Raw genomic sequence first — 23,821 nt, 5'->3', positions numbered from 1 at the left:
TAAATTAAAATGTATTTAAAATAAATTAAATTAACACATTCGCTGCGCATGACTCCGATCAGGGACAGTAATCCGTTGATTTTTAAGAGGGTATATTTTTGCTGCTCCTGGATAACAACTCTCACCAAAAGTCGCAATGTGTTAAACTAAATTAAGATAAAATAGAGTATATATAAAGATCCATCGCTCCGTGCGTAGACAATAAGACAGAAATATGCTTTATTGTCACTGAAAATACAAATTTTATGGACAAAGCTTAATTAAAGTCAGAAAAAATAAATAAATAATATCTAACAATAACAAATACAAATAACGGGATCGGTAAATAGACATCAAAATTTGAATTTCTGGTGGAGTAGTCATGACGAGGCCTTGCTGGAAAGACATGCATGTGTTTACGAATTAAGCAAACAATTTCTAAAATATATAAAGATGTAAGGGTTAAAATGCCGTGATCTTTGAAGTAACTTCTGCAATGTGTTGTTCTTCTGAGGCCAAACAGATACCTTATTGCTCTTTTTTGTAATTTAAAAATAACATCTAATTGGGCAGCTGTACTGGAACCCCAAAAAGGAAGACCATATCGAAGATGAGACTCGAACAAAGAAAAATATGTTAGTTTAGAAGATGCTAAATTGAGTTCTTTCGAAACAGATCTTATAGCATAGCAGGCTGAGGCGAGTTTCTTACTTAACAAATCGATATGAAGGGACCATTTGAGGTTGCTGTCTAAAAAACTACCAAGAAATTTTACAGAATCAACGGTAGAGATCTGGCTGTTATTAACAAGCAGGGGTTGAAGAGCACTTTTATAGAATAATGCTACTGTCTTATCCACGTTAAAAGAGAGTAAATTAGAGTCAGACCAGGTTTTTATCGTAAGCAAATCAGAAGTTATAGTTGCATGAAGAGATGCAAAAGTTGAGTTGCTCCAAGTGATACTGGTATCATCAGCAAAAGGAAAAATTTTTCCATCGATTTTTAAGTTAGTGATGTCATTTATAAAGATAAGGAACAGTAGAGGACCCAATACTGAACCTTGTGGTACTCCACATACAATGTTTTTGAGACTAGAGTCAGTATCATTTGCTCTAACTAGTTGTTTCCTATTATTCAAGTAAGATTGGAACCAATTCAAAGAAATACCTCGAATCCCATAGAAATTTAGTTTTTTAATCAAAATGTCGTGATTTACACAATCAAAAGCTGTGGCATAGTCACAGAAAACAGTGGCAGTATAAAGATTATTGTTTAGTGCTTGGTAAACCTCATGAAGCACAGAAAACAAGGCATCAGTGGTACATTTATTAGTTAAAAAGCCGAACTGATTTTGGGATAAGATGTTATCAATGAGAAAGGACATAAGACGGGTTTTTATGAGTCTCTCAATAATTTTTGAAAGTACCGGTAGTAAGGCAATAGGTCTGTAGTTGCTCTATGCACTCTCTCTCTCTCTCTATGCTCTCCCTCCTCGGTCATTGCCAGAGTGCCACAAGGATCTGAATATTGTCTGTAGTAGCAATACAATCTCACTATAGTAAGCAAGAATGTCTGATCTGAGATACATCGTCTACCATAATACACAATACATATGCAACACACAAACGCAAAAAACAATAATGCAGAAACACAGAATAACCAGAATTTGATGCCCCCAGGGCAAATAATCCACCCTCAGATCTTTTCAGCCAAAGCATGGTTGTTGCCTACAACACGGCGGCCAAGTAAGTAAACGTTTCAATTTGAAAAAATACATAACACATAACCCCTTCAACAACTTTGGCGGTTATACTCTCTATTTAACACAATTCTTAAATAATCTTTTTTGATAACAAAAATAGAAAATAGACGGTTTTGTTTTGATTTAAATCTGTCTCCTTCCATCCTCCGATAACTATTTCTAGGTCTATCCGTTGTCAAGGAGGCTATGCAAGAAGACAAATTTACATCAAAACTTCCGATCTTCTTGGTATAAAATAATAGTATATTATTCAACGAGCATGTAATGATGGCTATTACTCACGATGATGAAGTTTGCGACACGAGCCGTAGGCGAGTGTCCTAATTCATCAGAGTGAGTAATAGCCGTTACATGCAAGTAGAATACTATACTTTTTCTACGACCTTTTTTTATTTTAATTAGTAAAACAATATAATTATCAACTACTCGAGATTAAAATTATAATTTACAAAAATAAATTTTGTTTACTAATTGTACACGGCTGAATAATTGGTTGCTTACTATTAATTAGCAATGCTGTTTTAATTATGTATTGTAAAAGACACAACAAGAAATAGTCAATTCAAATTATTTTCATTTCCGAAAAATTATAAAGTATTTGGTACCTACTGTCATTGTAATAAATAGGAAATGGCTATTACCGGTTCGTGGACGTATTTTTAAAAAGTTATAATGCACATTTATATGGGATATTCCACGAATATACTTGGATTATCGCGACAACGAATATTTTAGTGTGCAATATTCCAATAAACAACAATGTATTTTGCAATTTACTTTCGTTCTTCATAATTTGCACAGTAAAATATTCGTTGTCGAGATAATCCACAACAGTCGTATGTTTGTGGAATAGGGTATATTTAACTATACATAATATAATAATATAACTATCTATTTTTTTTTAATTTGATTTAAAAAAAATAACTATCTATAATATTATGTTATAATATATTTAGAATATATAACACAAGATAACTTTATAAAATAGACACAATCTAAGTTTTAAATTCCAATAAACACAGTATAAACAGTATAAAAGTAAAAAAATAAACTAACGCATTGTTACAGTTAAAAATCCTTTAAAATTTTTTCGAAGTTAATTATTGATATACATTACAATAATTATTGTGTTAAATAAACAAGTTTAAGTAATTCTATTTGCAGTTTATATAAGACTAATATTAAAAGTGACATTCGCCAGTTGAACCTAACTTCAGCCCGTGAGCCGTGAGTAACTTCAGCCCCTGAGTAATGAACTATTACTCACGGGTAAAGTAATGGGTGTTATTATCTATTCAAAAATAGCGAATAATGAGCATATTATTAAACGGTCGTAGAAAAAACTATTTATACCGTAGTAAGGTTAAAACGCTCTATTTTTTGATAACATTTTCCGGTGTGGAAATCTTTGATAAATAATTCCCCTTTTGTTATTTATGTTGTGTTTTGAGTGTAATTTAAATATCTGTTGGTGTCTGTTGGTTTTCTGTAAATTTTGGTTGCATGTCATGTAAACTATTTTGTGATTAACACATCCAGAATGGGAAGTGAGTTATTCTTAGCTTTTTCCATGTTGAATTTTATTGATTTTTATTTATTGTTTATATCCATGAGAGATTTATTCAATGCTTCTGTCCGTGAGGCCAAATGGAGGACACCTCATCTAAATATCTCCACCACACTGTGGGTTGTTGGCCATCTTTATGTACAATGTTTTGTTCGAAATCCTCCATGAAAATATTTGCTAATAATGGAGATAAGGATAAGCCCGTGGCTAATCCAAAATCTTGTTTATAAAGATCATCAAGTAAAAATAGGTATAGCTCCATTATAGTTGATACGTTTGATTTGGTTTTTGTTGCCAAGGTATCAACCCTATCTAATTTAACTATTATTATTTTTAAGGTTTTCTCCAATGGCACATTGGTGAAAAGGCTGGTGATATCGAAACTAACTAAATCTATTTCTGCTAGTTTTAATATAATTTATTAGAGTTACTTACATAGTTTAGATTAGTGTGATTTATTTTTAATATGATTAGTGTTTACCAAAAATTTAAATATATATTTATTTTTATAATATATAATTTTCCTTAATGCTGCTTAGACATTCAAATAAATAAGGTGGACCCCGTTATGGATGAGAAAAAACAAAGGTTTTCAGGAAAGCCGATTTCAGATCAAATAGTGAAATTCTACAGAGTGAACAATATACAAAAATTCACATTTTCGAGACCGTTTACCAGGAAGGATTCTCTGATTGAAAGTACAAATGAATTTGCCCATCTTTGGTTAGGTATGTTTATATATTTTTTAAAAATACTTTTAAAAATAACTTCAAACTCACAAAAATTGTTTTCGTTTGATGAGAAAAGCTTTGACAGATTGATATGATTGAAATGTTGACTGTTGTTTTTCTTTTCCTGTTGTTGGATTTCAATAAGTAATCACATACTTCGGCCGCTCTCATTCGTAGTGATACGATTCTGAGAAGATATATGCGTGTATAAAATCCATAGAAACATATGCAGCAGTGTGTGGTCTCGAACCTCGATACGTTTATGTAGTTGTGGTTGTGGTGTCTGTACAACTGAATATTCGTGTAGAACAAGTCCTCCTTTCTCTTCATGTAATATAAAATGGATTCAAAATTTGGCATATAGCTATAATACAGGGTGGCCAGAAACTCTACCGACAAACGAAGACCGCAGATTCCTCAGATAATTTTAAGACAATTTAACCCAATTCACATAGTCCGAAAATGCTTCCTAAGGGAGCTATAGCTCTTTTAAGATGGCGTCTTGTAAATAGTTTTTCTTAAATGCCTCCAGAACCGTTCTAGCTAGAAAAACGAAAATTGGTACTCATATTTATCTTCCAGAGATAAATCGATTCCATCTATTGCGAATTTCTAGTACCGGACATAGGCGTCCGATTTGGGTAGGGCCACGGTTATTTTATCGCATAACTTTCTTGTCTTTAACTTTTAAGCATTTTTAACTCTGGATTATTAAATTGAGAGGTATTCTAGTACTAAAAGGTACTCTTGCTTTAAGGCGGTACGACACACCGTTTTCTAGAAAAATAGATTTAAAAATTTTTCGTTTTTGGAGTATAAAAAAAATTTTAAAAATTTTTCAAAAAAAAAGGTGTATTTTACCTACTTAAAGCAAGAGTAACTTTTAATACTAAAATACCTCATAATTTAATAATCTAGTGTCAAAAATGCTCAAAAATTAAAGACAAAAAAGGTATGCGATAGAATATCCGTTGATCTATCCAGAACGGACGCCTATGACCTGTATAGAAATTCGCAAATAATGAAATCGATTCATTTCTTGAATATAAATAAACGTACCAGTTTTCGTTTCTTTAAATAGTTTTTTTTTATTTTTTTTTTCAAATTCACAAAACGAAAAATTTTCAAATCGATTTTTCTAGAAAACTGTGTATGATATCGACTTAAATCAAGAGTACCTTTTAGTACTAGAATATCTTACAATTTAATAATACAGAGCCAAAAATGTTTAAAAATGATATACAAAAAAGTTATGCGATAAAATAACCGTTGCCCTACCCAAAACGGACGCCTACGACAGGTACTAGCAATTCGCAATAGATGGAATGGATTTACCTCTGGAAGATAAATATGCGTACCAATTTTCGTTTTTCTAAATAGAAGCGTTCTGGAGCTATTTAAGAAAAACTAATTACAAGACGCTCTCTTCAAATAGCTCTAGCTCCCTTAGGAAGCATTTTCGGACTAAGTGAATTGGGTTAAATTGTCTTACAATTATCTGAGGAATATCCTGTCTTCGTTTGTCGGTAGAGTTTCTGGCCATCCTGTATTTATCTCTCATTTTCCCTCTCTTTCTTCTTCGAAGCTAAAATTGTAAGTTCTAAGAATATGATTGACTTATTATTGAGTAAGTTTCTTTTTATTTTCGTCTAAAACTGTTTTTTATTATTATATTTTAAAAACTATTTTTTTTTTCTTTTAAACTCTTTTCTTTTTTTTGTTTCATTTCTTATTTTTTTACCGTATCTGCTTATTTACATTCAGAGTTTTCAGGTCGTCTTCCTGTCGGCTTCCTTTGTAATATTTTCTTTGTTGATTTTCTATCTTTTTGTCTCTGGACATGTCCCAGTCGGTACCCCGTCAAAATAGCCCCGTCAAAAAAGCTCCTACAAAATAGCCCCGACATAATATCCCGCACACAAAATAGCTCCGACAAAATAGCCTGCAGACAAAATAGCCGCGGAATAATAGCCCGCCGACAAAATAGCCCCGACAAAATAGCCCCGAAAAAAAAGCTCCTTTCAGAATTCATCATGAAATAATTCCTTAAAAATACATTTTTTCGGAAATGGTAATTATCCTCTATTCAGATGTTTATCTTAACCACATTAAATAAAAATTGTCTTTTCAGAGAACTCGAGTCCTGTCTTTCCTGCCTCTTGGAAGTTTGAACATTTAAGTTAAGCGAAAATCAATGTTAATTTATGATATAAACATTTTTTTTCTGTTATCGGGCAACAGTAAAATGCATTTTAAATTAAATAAATTGAATACATTCTTCCTTTTTGTCAAATAATTTAAATTAAGAAAAAGTTTTTGGACACCTTGTATAAATAATTATGTAATTCTTTATAAGAGGCTGTTTTAGCCGGGGCGATTTTTTGTGCGATCTATTTTGTCGGGGCTATTTTGTTTGCGGGCTATTTTGTCGAGGCTATTTTGTGTTCGGGCTATTTTGACGGGGCTTTTTTGACGGGGCTGTTTTGACCGGGCTATTTTGACGGGTCACGGTCCCAGTCATGACAGTCACTGACTGTCTTAAAAACAAATCTTAGAATATCGTGCCCTTCATTCAATTCATTAATTTCTTCGTTTCTCCTGAGTCTCAATACACCGTATTCCTCTTGCACCGGGCCATATACTTTTTTCATTCATCATCATCAACCCGTACTCGTCCACTGCTGGACATAGGTCTCCCTCAGCTCTTTCCATCTTTCTCTGTTTTGTGCGGCTTGCATCCAGTTGCCGACAATATGCTTCAGATCATCAGCCCATCTGGTTGGTGGTCGTCCTCTGCTCCGTAGTGCTTCTTCTCGTGGCCTCCACTCGACAATACGTTTTGTCCATCGGTTGTCTGACCATCTGGCGACGTGTCCTGCCCAATTCCACTTGAGCGACGCGATTCTTTCGACGGTGTCCGTTGTTGTTGTTCTACGACGTGTTTCTTCGTTTGGGATTCGGTCCCTCAGGGAGACACCCAACATCTGGCGCTCCATAGCCTTCTGAGTTACGCGAATCTTGTTCACTACCTTTTTTGTGAGTGTTAATGTTTCCGTTTCATAAGTGAGTACAGGCAATACACACTGGTCAAAAATTTTCCTTTTCAGGCATATGGGTAAGTCCGATTTAAATACATAGCTCAGTTTACCAAACGCTGCCCAGGCTAATCCTACGCGACGTGGGGACTCGCACGTCTGGTTATCTCTTCCCAACCGCATTTCATGTCCCAAGTACTTATAAGATGCAGTCTGCTCAGTATCCATTCCATCAACAACAATATTACGATTTAGCACCAGATTAGTCATTATTTGCGTCTTGTTGATGTTAATCTTTAGTCCGACCTCTAAGGAAGCGTGATATAACTTGTTCAACATTATTATTGAATCATCCATACGATCGGCTATAAGGACGATGTCATCTGCGAATCTCAAATGACTGAGCTTCTCTCCATTTATATTGATACCATATTTGTTCAGATCTGCCTTCTTAAAAGTGTGTTCTAAAAGGGTTGTGAACAGCTTTGGTGAGATGATGTCTCCTTGCCGTACTCCTCGCTGCATACAGAATTTATTAGTTTGTTGACCAGAGAGTCTTTTTTCATTATCTTTTTCTTAAATGTTCTTAGCCGGGCTTCATTTTTTTGTCATTACCCCGAGTCTCACAACCATAGGTTTCTACAGGTATAATTAATGTTTTAGAGATAGTCATTCTTGTTCTTTTGTTTAAAATTGCGATGTCATCAATCTCTTTAAAGCATAGTATGCACGATTCTGCCAAGGGCAGACAAGCGAAGTCGTGGAAGACCACCTACCAGATGGACCGACGAAATTAAAAATAATAACGACACACTGGATTGCAGCTGCGCAGGACAGAGAAGGGTGGAGACATCTTGAGGAGGCCTATGTCCGACAGTGGACAAATTTGGCTGTGTGATGATGATGATGATGTCTGTGTCCAGACATGTGAAGGCATCCACACGTTCGATATTCGATGGGTATAGTTGTCTAATCTGCTGAACTCAGTACTATCTGCTGTTTTGGTTTTGCGTCTTGACCTCGTTTTAATTTGAATCTTTTTTTTCACTTTTGATTTCTTTTTGTTGAGAAAAACAAGTAGTTATATTGAAAAATTGTTGACCGTTTTATTTATATAGATCAATAATTAATCATGAGTATTTGTTTTATCAGAGAGAACAGACTTAGTTACCACGTATCCTCTTCCTGGAATCTTGCGATGGTTTCCTGTAGAACATACTCAATTACATGAAATTTCCCCATTAAGAAACGCCATAGAAACAATGGAAAGAACCAATAAAACTCTGATGAATTATGTAATACTTTACAATAAAGATAAAAATATGCAGATAAACCCGCTGAGTTTAACATTAAATGGTAAGTTAGAATTACTATTCAGATATTTTGGACATTTTTGTACATGCATCTGACAAGTTTGCTTGCCAACAAATTATTTAATGAAATTGTATCTTAATCCTATTGCAAAATCATTTGTATTTTAGTATTATGGTTAAATTTCGAGAGGTAAACAAACTGAATAGCAGATATAATAATTAAAAGTACAATAGATTATCAATAGATTAGTTTCTACCTGTACCGGAAACTTAACCACACCATCAAATACAAATGACTTTGTAATAAGCTTAAGAATAAGGTTTTCTCAAATATTGTGATGGGAAGTATACTTAAATAAATAACAAAAAGAAAACTGATGGGAAAATCATTTTTTAGGTATTTTGGATGCTGCTGTTATGGGTGGAATTAAAAATTACGAAGATGTATTTTTTACCTCTAACTACGCAACTCATCATCCTGAAGATAAAATATTGAATGAAAAATTGAAAGATTTGATAGCGGATCAGATTCCTCTTTTGGATCTTTGCGTACAAATACATAAGCAGAAGGTTCCTGAAAATCTTAAACCTTTGCAGAAGAGATTAGAGGAATGTTTTGCCCAGATGAAAGAGGCTGTGGAGGAAAAATATGGAAAAAGGGTATGTACATTTTTCTTAACTGTGACATATACACAGTGTTTACTTTTTAATTAGATATACCACAGTGAAGGAAGTGCTAAAATCGGCAACATTGCTTATTATTCCACTATAGCATCGATGCGTAATCGTCCATCGGCAGGTTCAAACAAATATTTTAAGTTCTGAAATGACTAATGCCTGTCAGTTTGAGGCCAAGATGAAGACCACTTTGTAATACCGTTGCAATTTAATTTCTTGTGACATCGACTTATTGTCGACATTTTTGTAGCCTAAATGGCATAATTATTATTACATTAAGGTCTTTTGACCTAAATATGTAGCTAGTTCCAACTACTTTGGATCTGAAGTTTCTACCACCTGATGATGGACTGATTGGTCCGAAAACGTTTGTGATTTTATCCATCTTGGATCATTTTTAGAAAAAAAATTTTTAATAAATTATATACCACCTACCTACATGTGAGGTTTTTACTTCATTAGTAAGTTTTTATTATGGTATACAGCCAATGAGAGGAATCTTTTCCTTTATATTTGACTAATTTACAAGTAGTAAATAATACGATTGTTAAAATACCGACAAGTTTCCTATATAGCGGCTTTTCAAATTTCGTAAACATAAAAGTTATCTAATCGTTCCGATAGTAACAGTATCTTATTAAAATCACTTTCATCAATTTTTCTATTTTCTCTATTATTAATTTTTATTGCATAGTATGTAAATTATTGTAATCACTGAATACATTGTTGGTTAAAAATAATCCTATTAATTAAATTAATGGTTAATTTAAGCAATTAACAAGTAACGATTTTCCAAGAATATTCAACAACTAAACGAAATAGCTCTATTTTGCAGATGAAATTGATACTTTATGACTATATGCCGCCTACACTCTTAATGTGTATGTCTATAAATTATTATAATAACAAAGCATGGCAGCTTTGCCATCTTAAGTCCGTATATTTAATTGAAAACTGAACAGAGTGTATGATCCCTAAACCTAATAAGCGGTGAGTGTTCATGCAAAGGAAACCTACTATCAGTAGCTAAGATGTTAATTGATTGCATTGCAATTGAATAGCATTTATGAGAAAAAATTATTGTGATATGCTCTTTTTCGTCAAGTTTGACTTTTGTTGCCTAAATTTAAATCGTGTTTTATCATTTGTAATTTCTCCTTAAAGTTACAAATCCATTATTTGAAAGAGCGTTTGTTTCCTATTACATTGGTTTTTCAAATGGGTTACACTTCTTTCATCCCAATTGTTTTTAAGTTCTTTCGCCATATTTTTCAGATTTGTGAATGATTTTATAGGCTTTAGTTCATATTCTTTGTCTTATCAATATATTACATATATTTTCCTGTTTCTAGCGTTTCGTGAGACCCTATTTGTATATGGTGTATATTGTTTTTAGTAATTTATTTTATTCTTCTTATTACTTGTCGAAGATTGACGATCCAGATCGCAATTGTAGCTTTAGAAATTAGAAAGGTAAAGTTTTCAATCCTAATAGCAACATTAATAATATTAAAAAATATTAAAAATATGACTAAAAGATTTTTAAATTGAAAACTTATTGGTCCATTTCCCTGGCTTCTAAAAGGTAACACCTCCAAGGCTTCTAAAATTTGCAAGCCAGATGGATGCTGCAGTGAAGACAAAGGGAGGGAATTCTAAAAAGTTACAACCCCCGTCTGCAGCGTGGTAAAGTTCCAACGGAAAATGGACCTAGTTACTCTATAGGAGTAATACTAATATAAACTAAAATAAAAATGTATACCATTTTTGTTCAGTTGCAATGCGAAGGCAAAACAATCTTATTTTTCACTTAAAACAGGGAGCGAAATCCAGCACTCTGAATAGACGATTTTCGACTTCAATATAAGATTGTTTTGACTTCGCATTGCAACTGAATAAAAATGGCATACATTTTTATTTTAGTTTATATTAGTATTACTCCTATAGAGTAACTAGGTCCATTTTCCGTTGGAACTTTACCACGCTGCAGACGGGGGTTGTGAATTGCAACTTTTTAGAATTCCCTCCCTTTTTCTTTACTGCAGCCTCCATCTGGCTTGCAAAGTTTAGAAGCCTTGGAGGTGTTACCAGGGCAATGGACCAATAAGTTTTCAATTTAAAAATCTTTTAATAATATTTTTAATATTTTTTTTCAATATTATTAATGTTGCTATTAGGATTGAAAACTTTACCTTTCAATTGCCAGATGACGCTAGTCACCTAATCCATACACGTCAGTTGCAATGTGGGGATAAACTTTCAAGGTTTGGTCACTTCGAGCAGAGAGCAGCAGGCCTACGCCTCTCCGATGATGACTCCAATAAGAGTCGAAAATCGTCGATTCAGAGGGCTGGACTGCGCTCCGTATTCTAATTGAAAAATAAGATTGTTTTGCCTTCGCATTGCAACTGAATAAACATGGTATACATTTTTATTTTACTTCAGGAAATTACTACACGAAAGAGTTCTGCGGATGAGCTGTTAAATAGGAAGTATTTTTTTGGGTTAATTTTGTAGTTCTTGTGCGTTGCTTGCTATTAGGACGGTATCATCAGTGTACCTGATGTTGTCTATGGTGGTTCCGTTAATCTTGATTCCTTGGAAGCTTGGACCTGCTCTAATGGTTCTCCGAATATAGCGTACGAACACAGATTAAATAACAGAGGTGATAAGACGCAACCCAGTCGCACTCCTCGTCGGATTCGTATATCTTCGAATGTTGGTGCCCATATAGTTCTGAGATAATTCAAGTCTTGTTCGTCAATCCCAGTTATTATCAGAATTTAGATTAGCTTTTGATGGTTGACGCAGTCAAATGCTTTTCGGTAATCAATAAAACATTCATATGCATACACATTCAGGTCTCTACATCGTTGTTTTATCACATTTAAGAAATTTTTATTTCATGTTTTTAATAATAATTGTATAATACTTATTTATAGGACTGTGATGTAAAATTAGAAAATGAAGTACAAATGAGACGCCACTATAGTATAACTAGTGACAGCAGACTTTCAGATATAACTATAACACCTGAGTGAGTATAACGTCAATAATGGTAATATGCTGCACGTTGAATATGTTTGGGTTTAGAAAAAACATGGAATACTATTATTTTGTCCATTATCCTTTTTCTTTTAATAAGAAACTAACTCGGTTATAATATTGGCACCCCAACTGCGGAATATAAAATAAAAAAAACAATTCTCTATGTTTTAATTTCTTTCTTCGCATAACTTTTGGTTTGTTTTCTCATTTGTCACACTAAGTAAATGATACAATCTAAACACATAAAAAACTTGAAATTAAAGTGAATGATGTTGGGTCTCGGTAATGTGAGAAAAATTTGCAAAATTTTTTATTATGAATTTAATTAGAAGGATGTAAATGCATATTAAAACGTAGTTTTTAATTTCAAATGACTTTTAATAACAATTTTTGATATTGTCAAATATAACGGTACTTTACTCTTAAGCGAAATTCATATTTTTTGACATACCTCGTATAAGATTAATAAAAAATTTTATTGGTGGATGCATCTTATGTTTTGAACCAAGCAGAGCTTTTCATGAAAAATAACATGTTTTTGTAAAATTAATAATAGAAGTTTCCCATGTGGTTCCAACGCAAACACACTGTATATACTGTACTAAAGATTTTTGTATATCAACTCGATTGTTGCTCAATACATTAAGTATTGCTTAAATTTTTTTGGAGTCAAAAACCTTTTATTCCTAAAAAAATTAACTTTTTTACCCTGTTTTAAGTGCACAACTACCAAGTAATGTTATCTATATCATAATCGATAAAAAATTGTAATAAATATATAAGGAAGTTTATAAGGAAAGATTTACGATACTTTTGCATAATTATTTATTACTAATAAACGCATTTTTTATTCGCTTTTTTTAAACCAAGTTGAAAATATAACTCATGCTCTCTCATTTGACATCTGTGGGATGGATCTAACGGCATTTTTTTCTGACTTATGTTATTGCAAAAAAATGCTCTCTGAGATAAACAATTTGAATAAAATTTAAACAATTGAATAAATCGCTTTGAAATTTTTATCACATATTAAGCACCAAAGAACTCTTATATGACAAAAATTTCAAAGCTGTGCACTAATTTTTACAATAGATATTGCGAAATTATTTTTTCGCAATTATATTAACAATAAATGAGTATATCAAACTTTGTAATACGTCATTTTAAAGCTTTTTCCATAATCTCAAAGATATTTGTACCAAAAAAACCATAAGTTTCACTGTTTTCCATTGATTTGAAACAAAAAGGGAAAAATGCCATTTTTGACACTTAATTGTTTATAAATAAAAATGGCCGCCAGAACCTACGCAGGAAATAGTTACAATTTGCTCTTATAGGTATTACCTGTCGAAAAAACGCTTCAGTTCCCTGGCTGCTCGAGTGTCTTGGAAAAAACCTTATTACCCTGGACTAAAGACTGATAACAGGCTAATGGGTCTATTAGTTTCTAATTTATATTTATTTCCCTTTTTAAATATGTACCAGTATTATAAGAGCATTTAACAAAGCTGTGGGTACTTACTTATTTCTATCCATTTATTAAATATAATTTTTAGCATTTTTATGATGTGTTGTCATCCATGATCATACTTTATTATATCTAATACTACTCCGTCTTCACCTGGACATTTTTTATTTCGTATAGTGCTCATTGTGTTTCTTATTTCGTCCTCTGTTATATCTGATATCTTCAGATCCAACATTCTTCACTATTTTTCGTTGTTTTTTGTCTTTACTTTGTGGTGGTTTTGCTTTTGACTCGTATAATGTTTAGTAGTAGTTTTCTTTCATGATGGATATTTTTTAAATTTCTGTAATTTCCTCGTTTTCATCATTATTAGTTTTATAATTAGATTTCTACCTTCGCTTGTTTTCTTCTTCCAAATGATTTTCTTTTCTTGTATTATTTTATACAACTGTGGTATTTTGTATTTTCTTATGTTTTTCCTAAACTTTTTTTTAATTATACTGTTATTTCTATTTTATTAAGTGTTCTGTCTTACACATCTCTTTTTTATTAAATCTTGTGTTTAGTTTTTGAACTTAATCTGTTGAGACGATTATTTTCCTATTACATATATGATATTAATGGTATTCATTAATTTTTATTCGATTTCAAGGGTTGAATCTGTGTTTATTATAATAGTTCAGCAGTTGTTCGTATTCGATTTTTTTCTGTTTTAGTTCATCTAGATTTATTGTTTATTTGGTGTTTGCATGGTATTTGCATGGTGTTTAAGTTTTCTTCTTTCTGTCTTGTGTTAATTCGTATTCTTGGGCTTAGCAATCTGTGATCGGTACCTGTCTTTATCATGTTTATCATAACACTACTGTATCTAATATTATGTTTCTGTCGTTGCATAATATTAAAGTTATCATTAGATATATTGGATAATGTAGAAGTGTCACAAGAAAATACTTTCAAAATCGATATGAGAATTCGTAATTCCTAAGTAACATACCCTTAAAGTTACATGTGGAAGATAGTAAATCATGCAGTATCTCCAATGATTTATGATACTGAAAATGGAAGTATTCCACATAAAAACTTACTTCATATAGATAAATTTATATTTTGTTTCTTAAAAAATAACAGTATTCCAGGTCTAGTAGTAACTGCTTGTATACATAAATGTTTTTTGTTATTGTATGTTATTATTTGGGCTTTTTCTTTGTGTGCTGTGTAATAAATAACTTTTTATTTATTTTTAATTTCTTTTGTTTTATTTGGTCATTTTTATGTAGTAACGTTGGCAGTCGCAGCCGGGTTTCCAGTTTAACTCGAAGCCAAGTGGCGTCCTTACGAAATTTTACTGCAAACTTTAATTTTGCCGCATCGCCTATGGTTAATAGGTTTGTATCTGCAGTGTGCTTAGAGATAATGAGTAGTTATAATACTTGCAACGCAGGATTTGTCCAAAAGTAAAAACTTAGTCGATCAGTTCTGTTTAAAAATAATTTATGATACGCTATCAATATTCAGATTATTATCCTTAAGTATTATTTTGCCCAGGCGAGAACCCTGTAAACTTTGAGTTAAATTTTTATACATCCAGTATGTTACCATGTACGTATGTCAGAGCACAATAAAAAACAGTGTGAACTCACACTCTATCGATCAATATTTACCGCTATGATTTACCAGCGACCAATCTATTTTATTCAACAATTTATACATATTTTTTTGGTCTTTCGAGCCGGATTTTAGAAAACATTTTATGCTGATCTTGTGTTGATTCAAATAATCCCTTTGTTGATTGGACAAAATCATCATCAATATGACTGAAATGAGAGAAACGTTAAATACTAATAATATTTACTTGTTAATTACTGAAGCAAAGATCGTCCTCTATATGAAATTAGGGAAACATTAAATCAGAGTAAACTACACTTAGAGCAAAATAATCGACTCACTTGCTGAATAATTGTACACGTGGAATTTCCTAAACCTGTTGTCCGATTTGAGTGATTTTTTTAGTATGTTGTAGCCTTATTATTTAAGAAAAATCGATGTAATATTATTGTTGCTATACAGGTAAAGGTCATTTTATACCGGGTGTAATAATCATACTGTGTTTTTTCTTAAAGTTCGGAACACCCTGTGGAGTATTCTAGCATATAAAAAATATTTAAATTAAAATTCAATTGTAGGCTTAGGCTTTATTAACATTTTCTTTTTTGACTCATTTGCTTGTGTTGAATAATAAAAAAGTTAGGTACCTTTAAGAAAAAAACACCCTATGATTGTTACACCCGGTATAAAATGACCTTTACCTGTCTAGCAATAATAATATTACATCGATTTTCTTAAATAATAAGGCTGTAACATACTAAAAAAAGAATGTGTGTGTACTTTGTACGCACGTAAGAAGATATTCTTCTATTATATAATAGGTAATTTAAACGAAGTAAATATACTTAAAAGGTTATTTGTACTTATTTTATTTAAAAATCAAACTAACTTTCTTATCTACCACTTTCAAAAAAGAAGAATATCTTCAAAAATTATATAATAATATACTTACAATCATAAAATCTATAAAAAAAATAAAAAAAGAATGTGTGTGTACTTTGTACGCACGTAAGAAGTTATACTTCTATATGATTATATGATTATAAACGAAATTAATATACTTTTTATTTATATTTTATTTAAATATTAAACTAATTTATACTTACTACTTCTCAAACATTTTTATTAAAACAGTGCCAAAAATTAAAATAATAAAAGAATAAAACACACACAAACACATTAAAAATACCGCAAATGATTTCTGAACATTAATTGTCGGAAAATTTTTTAACTAAATACGTATTTTCCGAAAATAAAATTATATAATAAATATACTTACAATCGTAAAATGTATAAAAAAAATAAAAAAATAAAAGTTTCTATTGGGATTCGAACCAACTTACCAGCGCGGCTGGTATTGGCGTTGTATTGGGGTTCACTCGCATTAAACGCTTCGCCACGGAGACAGTGTGTCATTATGTGCGAAGATCGACTAACTAAACGGATTAAACTTTTGACATTTTTGAATTATGTAAATCAAATTATTTTGATTTTGAATTGAAAAAATACAACAAAACAGAGTAAGAAAACAATATATTAGGTGAATATTGATAGAAATTTTGATGGTAATCAAATTATGTAAATAAAAGTATTACATACTATGTATTTTGGTAGGTTCAAATAGGTAGGTACCTATGATACATTTACAATTATTACGTACCTGTTGCTTTAAAAACTATTTAAAAATCACTACAATTATAAACTTTTTTTGTTTCTGTCCTCACAACAATAAAACTAATATATTATACATTTGTTTACATTCATATTGAACAATTATTTATTATTGACAGATCATTTCAACACCCAATCAGAGCCCGTATAACGACTAATAAATTTCGCAATCACTTGCATCGTGCAAAGTGGCTATGTTCAAATATCATAACAAAATTTGATCAACTATTTTTAAAACACTTACCAGTGTAAGATTCTTTAGCTTTGAATAAGCGAGATCGTAGATCGTCCCGGTTGATTGTTGTTATCCACAGTTCTCTACGCCTTCGAGCTAATAGGTTTTTTATCAGTAATTTTGCGGCACTCATACTAGTCACAGTTTGATGGGCTTTCACATTGGCATGCAACAATCATCTCTTCTATGTTAATAAGTCCAAAAATATAATATGAAAACTATTTAAAAAGGCAGTATAACCATTAACTAACTTTTGTTTGTTGTTTCTCTTCCTACAAATTTTAAAACGCAACAACCATACATAACCAAACCACAGTCCCACAGCTGTGCCACAGCTGCCATATTGGATAATTTTTGTCATGTCATTTGAACATCCAATCAGAACAAAGTTGTAATGCGACTGCGCCGGGATCAAAGGTTTAAATCCTATTAAAATTCACCCTCCTATCGCGCGTAAAGAAGTATAACTTCAAAAATAATAACTTGCTTGGGGCTTGAACCCACTTCACGTCTACCGCGCCGTACGAAAGTTGACGCCATTTCAAACTGCACCAAACTCTCGTATACGTCATGTGGGAATATACACAAACTAAACGTTTACACCATAAATTTATATGAATAATAAATTAGTTTGATTTTTGTCGAAATAAAATACAACAAAATATAGAGTAAGAAAACGATATATGAGATGAAGATTTGTAGAAAGTTTGTTCGTAATCAGATTATGTAAATTAAAGCATTGCCTACTAATAGGTAACTACATTATTTTGTTTACATTTTCCAAATAGATAGGTATTGAAACTATTAGGTATTTCCAACTGAAACATTTAGAATTACGTACCTACAGCTTCTCAAAACTATTTAAAAAGTCACTATAATTATAAATTTGATTTTATTTCTGTCCACACATCAATAAAAACTAATATTATACAATATTTTTGTTTACCGATAACCTCCATATTGAACAATTATTGACAGATCATTTCAAAATTTCAACACCCAATCAGAGCACGTATAACAACTAATACCATACTGTCGGTGTGCGCATGCGCGCGGATCAATCAAATTTTACCCTCAATCGATTCGCCGCTAAAGAAGAATATCTTCAAAAATCACTCGAATCGGACAACAGGTTTAGGAAATTCGAGACTTCTATCGTGTACAATTCAGCAAGTGAGTCGATTATTTTGCTCTCAAGTGTAGATAAAAGTTTGAATTAAATAAAAACAAATGTAATACAATGACATTTCCTTTTTAGTACTTTTAATGGCACTACATGGCTTCAGGTCATTTCTTCTTCCTAAGTAAGCAGACAAATTATTTGTCTCTGGCTCTTGATCATGAATAGGCCTGGATCCCGCGTACCAAAAGAAGTTTATTAATAGCAAGCTGAAAATTTGTTATTAATAGCTTAACGGTGTCTAGTCGGACAAACTTTGATGTATGGGAACACTGGAACAGGAGAAGTTTTAATTGTGGAACAGGTTAAAAATTTGGAACGCCAGACTACGAAAACGTCAGATGTATTTTGTCGGATGGAACTTCCAATTGATTTGTTGCCCATTCATTAAACTCTCATGCAAAAATCAGACTGGTGTTTATCACCAATATAATTCCTGTCATTTGACATGTTCTACGTGTCGGACTTATTAAAATGCCCAACATATTTGTCGGGCAAACATTTTTTCATATATTATTATATAAAGTTTGCTATTGAATAAACTTAAAAACAACCTGCTACTTTTCACAATCATAAACTTCAGAATGCAACGTTCCACAATTAAAACTTCCCCTGTTCCAGTGTTTCCATACATCAAAGTTTGTCCGACTAGACAGCTTTCAGCTGGCTATTAATCAACTTTTTTTGGTAGGCGGGATGCAGGCCTCGAAACTTTGATACCAAACTTTGTTTTTTCATCAATTTACATTAAGAAGACTTAAAAAGCCAGTAACATTACAGTACAGAACATTCAATAAGTTTTACTTTTGATATAAATCCTGAAGCACAAATGAGTATTTTGTAAAGTTATTAGTAGATTTGAAGCGATAGCACTAACGATATTTTTTGATTTTCAGAAAAAATCACTATTTGGCGAATAGCAGAAGCACATTTGCTTAAAATAACCCTCTATTTTAAGATTACATTCCTAATATTATTAACAGTTTTTCTATTAGCTTACAAATAATAATGGTTTAAAATCTGGGATTTAGGTTTTTACGGTAATTATGCCATCACTACTAACTGCATGTTTTCTTTATTAGCATGATATATTGTTTTAATCAATTACTAATACCAATAAAATATTAACATCAAATTATATACAATGTTTCATTGAATTTCGAAGACTACAATGTTTATGTCTGATAGTCAAGCCATTTTCAAAGAGTTGCTCTGGTTTAATATTTAATAGATGTCTTAAATATATTAGACGAACAACTATTGTTCATCGTATCTCATAATTGAGACTGCGATTAACAATAATGGATCTATATGATAAAAACCTGCGATTAATAAAATGATCAATATAGCTCCCAGGGAACCATTGGAGTGTTTTAAGCCTTGGCACAGTATGGGTACTGCAACTGCAATTGTCCTGCTAGAGACACTGCATAAACTGTTACTTCTTGTGTGGCAAAATGAGACCATACCTTGTAAATGGTCTCAAGGCGTAATATGTCCGTTACATAAAAAAGGCGATCAGCTCAAGTGTGATAATTGCTGAGGTATAGCCGTGTTAACAACTACTTACGAAATACTATCAGGTATTCTCTCCGAAAGGCTATACACAGTAAGCATAATTGGAAAATACGAGCTGGATTCACTGTAGAAAAATCAACAATTGACCAGATTAAATAAGACAGATCCTCAAGAAAACATTAGAATTGAACTAGGTGATTAGATGGAGTTGATACCGATACGGATATTAAAAATCAGAAGATGGCGACAGGTCACTAGAATCCGAACAGAATGGCGACTAATCTTGGAGCAGGCCAGGATTCACAAAGGATTTCCAAGTCAAAGATGATGAATATGACGGGAAGGGGCATACTACTATTAGTCTAAGAGCTAGTGAACCTTTTGACTAACGGTCGTCCTGTAAGGCTAGAAATTTGTAGAGTGATAATTCATAGCACACCAAAGCTAAAAACCATGACCTGGCAGGCCTCAGCGGTGCACGTATATCTACCAGGTGAATCGAAAAGTGCAAATTTAGGGGGTAAAATAAACTTTCTCCTGTAAGGTTTAAATTTAAGTATGTGTTTGAGTAAGTCATTTAAAAGAAATGTGTAAAATGACAGGCGATTCTGAAGAGCATAAGACCTTGCCAGGCGAGGGGAAAGATTAGGAGTTTTTCCTAAATTTATTTTTTTTTGCATCGAACAAATTTTTTTTAAGTTTTTTGAATCATTCCAAACAGAAAAGGTCTTTGGTGTTTTTTCTCTTAAGTTAATAGTTTTTGTTATATAAGCGATTGAAAATTTTGAAAATTGCGAAATCGACCATTTTTAACCCCAAATCGGATATTTATCTAAAAATCTCAAAGTTGCCAAGGTAGGTAGATATTCTTTAAACATTGATTGATGAAATCCCAAAGAGTTTTTTGCAATACAATATCGGAAACCCCTTTGTTTTTTAATTGCTAATCAAGCGGACGCTTCACTGTAGTATAAGTGAGGACGTTTGAGTTGGCATAAATTCATTATCTCGAGAATTGGCAAATTTCAAGAGCAATCTTCAGACAGGTCGATTTTTATTTTTAAATTAGGACTTTTTGGCATATATATAATACTAGTGACGTCATCCATCTGAGCGTGATGACGTAATCGATGATTTTTTTAAATGAGAGTAGGGGTTGTGTTATAGCTCATTTGAAAGGTTATTTAATTCTCTATTCACTAATATAAACAATAACATAATTATTTATACAGGGTGTACAAAAAAAATTTTTTTATTAAATTAACTTTGATTAAATTTGACAAATAGAAGAAAAAATTTTTTTTGTACACCCTGTATAAATAATTATGTTAATGTTTATATTACTGAATAGAGAATTAAATAACCTTTCAAATGAGCTATCACACAACACCTACTCTTATTTAAAAAAATAATCGATTACGTCATCACGCCCAGATGGATGACGTCACTAGTATTATATATATACCAAAAAGTCCTAATTCGAAAATAAAAATCGACCTGTCTGAGGATTTCTCTTCAAATTTGCCCATTCTCGAGATAATGAATTTATGCAAGCTCAAACGTCCTCAATTATACTACAGTGTAGCGCCCGCTTGATTAGCAATTAAAAAAACAAAGCGGTTTTCGTTATTTTATTGCAAAAAACTCTTCGGGATTTCATCAATCAATGTTTAAGGAATATCTGCGTACCTTGCCAATATTGAAATTTTTAGATAAATGTCCGATTTGGGTTAAAAATGGCCGATTTCGCAATTTTCAAAATTTTCAATCGCTTATATAACAAAAACTATTAACTTAAGAGAAAAATAACTAAGGACCTTTTCTGTTTGGAATGATTCAAAAAGCCTAAAAAAAATTTGTTCGATGCAAAAAGAATAATTTTAATAAAAACCCCTAATCTTTCCCCTCGCCTGGCAAGGTCTTATGCTCTTCAGAATCGCCTGTCATTGTACACATTTCTTCTAAATGACTTACTCAAACACATACTTAAATTTAAACCTTACAGGAGAAAGTTTATTTTACCCCCTAAATTTGCACTTTTCGATTCACCTGGTAGATACACGTGCACCGCTGAGGCCTGCCAGGTCATGGTTTTTAGCTTTGGTGTGCTATGAATTATCACTCTACAAATTTTTAGCCTTACAGGACGACCGTTAGTCAAAAGGTTCACTAGCTCTTAGACTATATGCTTGACACAATTTTTTTATTCATAACTCGTGGGAACCAAATCGACACGGAGACAAAAACATATGCCAGAAGAGGACTCGAAAATGAATAACTCTTCTAGAGTCTAGAAATAAAAATTAAAAATAAAATAAAAAACTCCAGCTGTTTTTCCAAAACTTTAATAAAACGATACGGAAAAATATAAACTACATACACAATAACAACTAAGAGAAAATCACAAATTCAAATAATTGACAGCATCTCAGACAGGGTTTCGTACATGATTTTAAAACTAAATCCAAATACCAAATTAAAGATTGTCCAAGTTTATGCTCCAACTGAAAAAGCAACTGATGAAGAAATAAATACTTTTTACGTAGATCTTAAAAAAGCTATAGACACCAACAGAGAATCCAAAATAATAATAATGGGAGATTTTAACGCCAAAATTGGAAGTAAGATTGAAGACTCTGAAAGCAAGATTGGAAATTTTGGATTCATCACAAGAAACACAAGGGGAGAAGAACTTATGGTATTTCTGGAACAAGAAAACGTGTATGTTATGAATACCTTCTACAAAAAGAAACCTATCAGAAAGTGGACATGGGTTGCACCTAACGGAACCACCAAAAATGAAATAGACTATTTTCTCTCAAACAACAAAAGAATATTTGAAGACGTAACAACAATAAACAACGTAACAAAGGGTAGTGACCATCGTATAGTTAGAGCAAAAATAATTATTAACATGAAAGAAGAGAGAAAAAGAATATTTAAAAAACAACGCGGATAGATGCCTTTAAACTAAAAATAAATGAAGAGCAATTCCGAGAGATCTTAGCGGATAAGTTCGAATATGATCCTTCACATAATTAAGATCAAATTAAAGAAATTAACAAAAACATAAATAAGAACCTTCTCGAAGCCGGACTACAGGTCGCAAAAAAAACAAGGACTAAAGAAGACAAAATAAGCAACGGAACCAAACAACTAATGACGGAAAGAAGACAACTACTAGCGCAAAACAAACGCCATACTGAAGAATCCATCCATCCAATGGCACTACAGCCCAAATCGAGCCTTGGCCTCCTTCAATAAGCTTCCCCAATCATTTCGATTTACCGCTTTTCTTTTCCATGAACGCGTTCCCAGGAAGTTCCTGGCATCCTCATCGACTTCGTCTTCCCATCTCTTTTTAGGTCTTCCAACAGGTCTTCTTCCCTGCATTCTTGCATTCAGCAATTTTCTGGGGATTATATTCTTATGCATGCGGACCACGTGCCCTGCCCACCGTAATCTCTGCAGTTTAGTGTGTTGTGCTAGAGTTGGTTCGCTATATTGCTCGTATATTTCTCTATTATACCTAATTCGCCAGTTGTTATTTTCACTTATTGGGCCCAGTATCCTACGTAATACTTTTCTTTCAAACACATCTAATGCATTGGCAGATTTCTGTGTCACCACCCATGTTTCGCAGCCATAACTTACTATGGGCCTGATTATTGTTTTATATACCCGGAGTTTTGTTTTCCGGTGTACGTCTCGCGATTTGAATATGTGGCCCATCGCGAAATAGGCTTTACTTGCCAGCACAAGCCTTCTACAGTAGAGCGTCGATAATCCGAACCCTGGTAATCCGAACGATCGCTAATCCGAACGCAAAAAAATTATAAAATTAAAAAATATGATCGCGGACCGAAGTTTTTTATTTAATATGACAATATGGGCAAAATATGACCGCGGATTTTTGTTTTGTTTATGCAGAAATACATACAATATATTTGTTTATTATGCAGGTGTTTTATTCCTTGTAACTAAAACGTATATGTGCATATGTACATATGTACTATGTTTATGAACTTTGT

General features: G+C 32.4%; 1 protein-coding gene across 12 annotated transcripts in view; it reads left to right on the top strand.

Annotated features, from left to right (window-relative positions):
- LOC114342691 (dedicator of cytokinesis protein 1) overlaps positions 1 to 23,821 on the top strand; it is a 165,231-nt gene that overhangs the window by 121,497 nt on the left and 19,913 nt on the right. For 5 of the 12 annotated variants that reach the window (XM_050650545.1, XM_050650544.1, XM_050650542.1 and 2 more), the window contains 5 exons: positions 3,848 to 4,036; positions 8,227 to 8,430; positions 8,785 to 9,047; positions 12,008 to 12,102; positions 14,859 to 14,966. In XM_050650545.1, coding sequence (XP_050506502.1) covers positions 3,848 to 4,036; positions 8,227 to 8,430; positions 8,785 to 9,047; positions 12,008 to 12,102; positions 14,859 to 14,966 — 859 coding nt within the window. Of the gene's footprint in view, positions 1 to 3,847; positions 4,037 to 8,226; positions 8,431 to 8,784; positions 9,048 to 12,007; positions 12,103 to 14,858; positions 14,967 to 19,168; positions 19,411 to 23,821 lie in introns of those variants that run through there. The other 7 variants (XM_050650547.1, XM_050650543.1, XM_050650550.1 and 4 more) reach the window with 5 other exon arrangements.

The sequence above is a fragment of the Diabrotica virgifera genome, chromosome 5 (genome assembly GCF_917563875.1).
Source record: "Diabrotica virgifera virgifera chromosome 5, PGI_DIABVI_V3a".
Taxonomy (NCBI): Eukaryota; Metazoa; Arthropoda; class Insecta; order Coleoptera; family Chrysomelidae; genus Diabrotica; species Diabrotica virgifera.
This window is presented reverse-complemented; position numbering and strand designations above follow the sequence as displayed.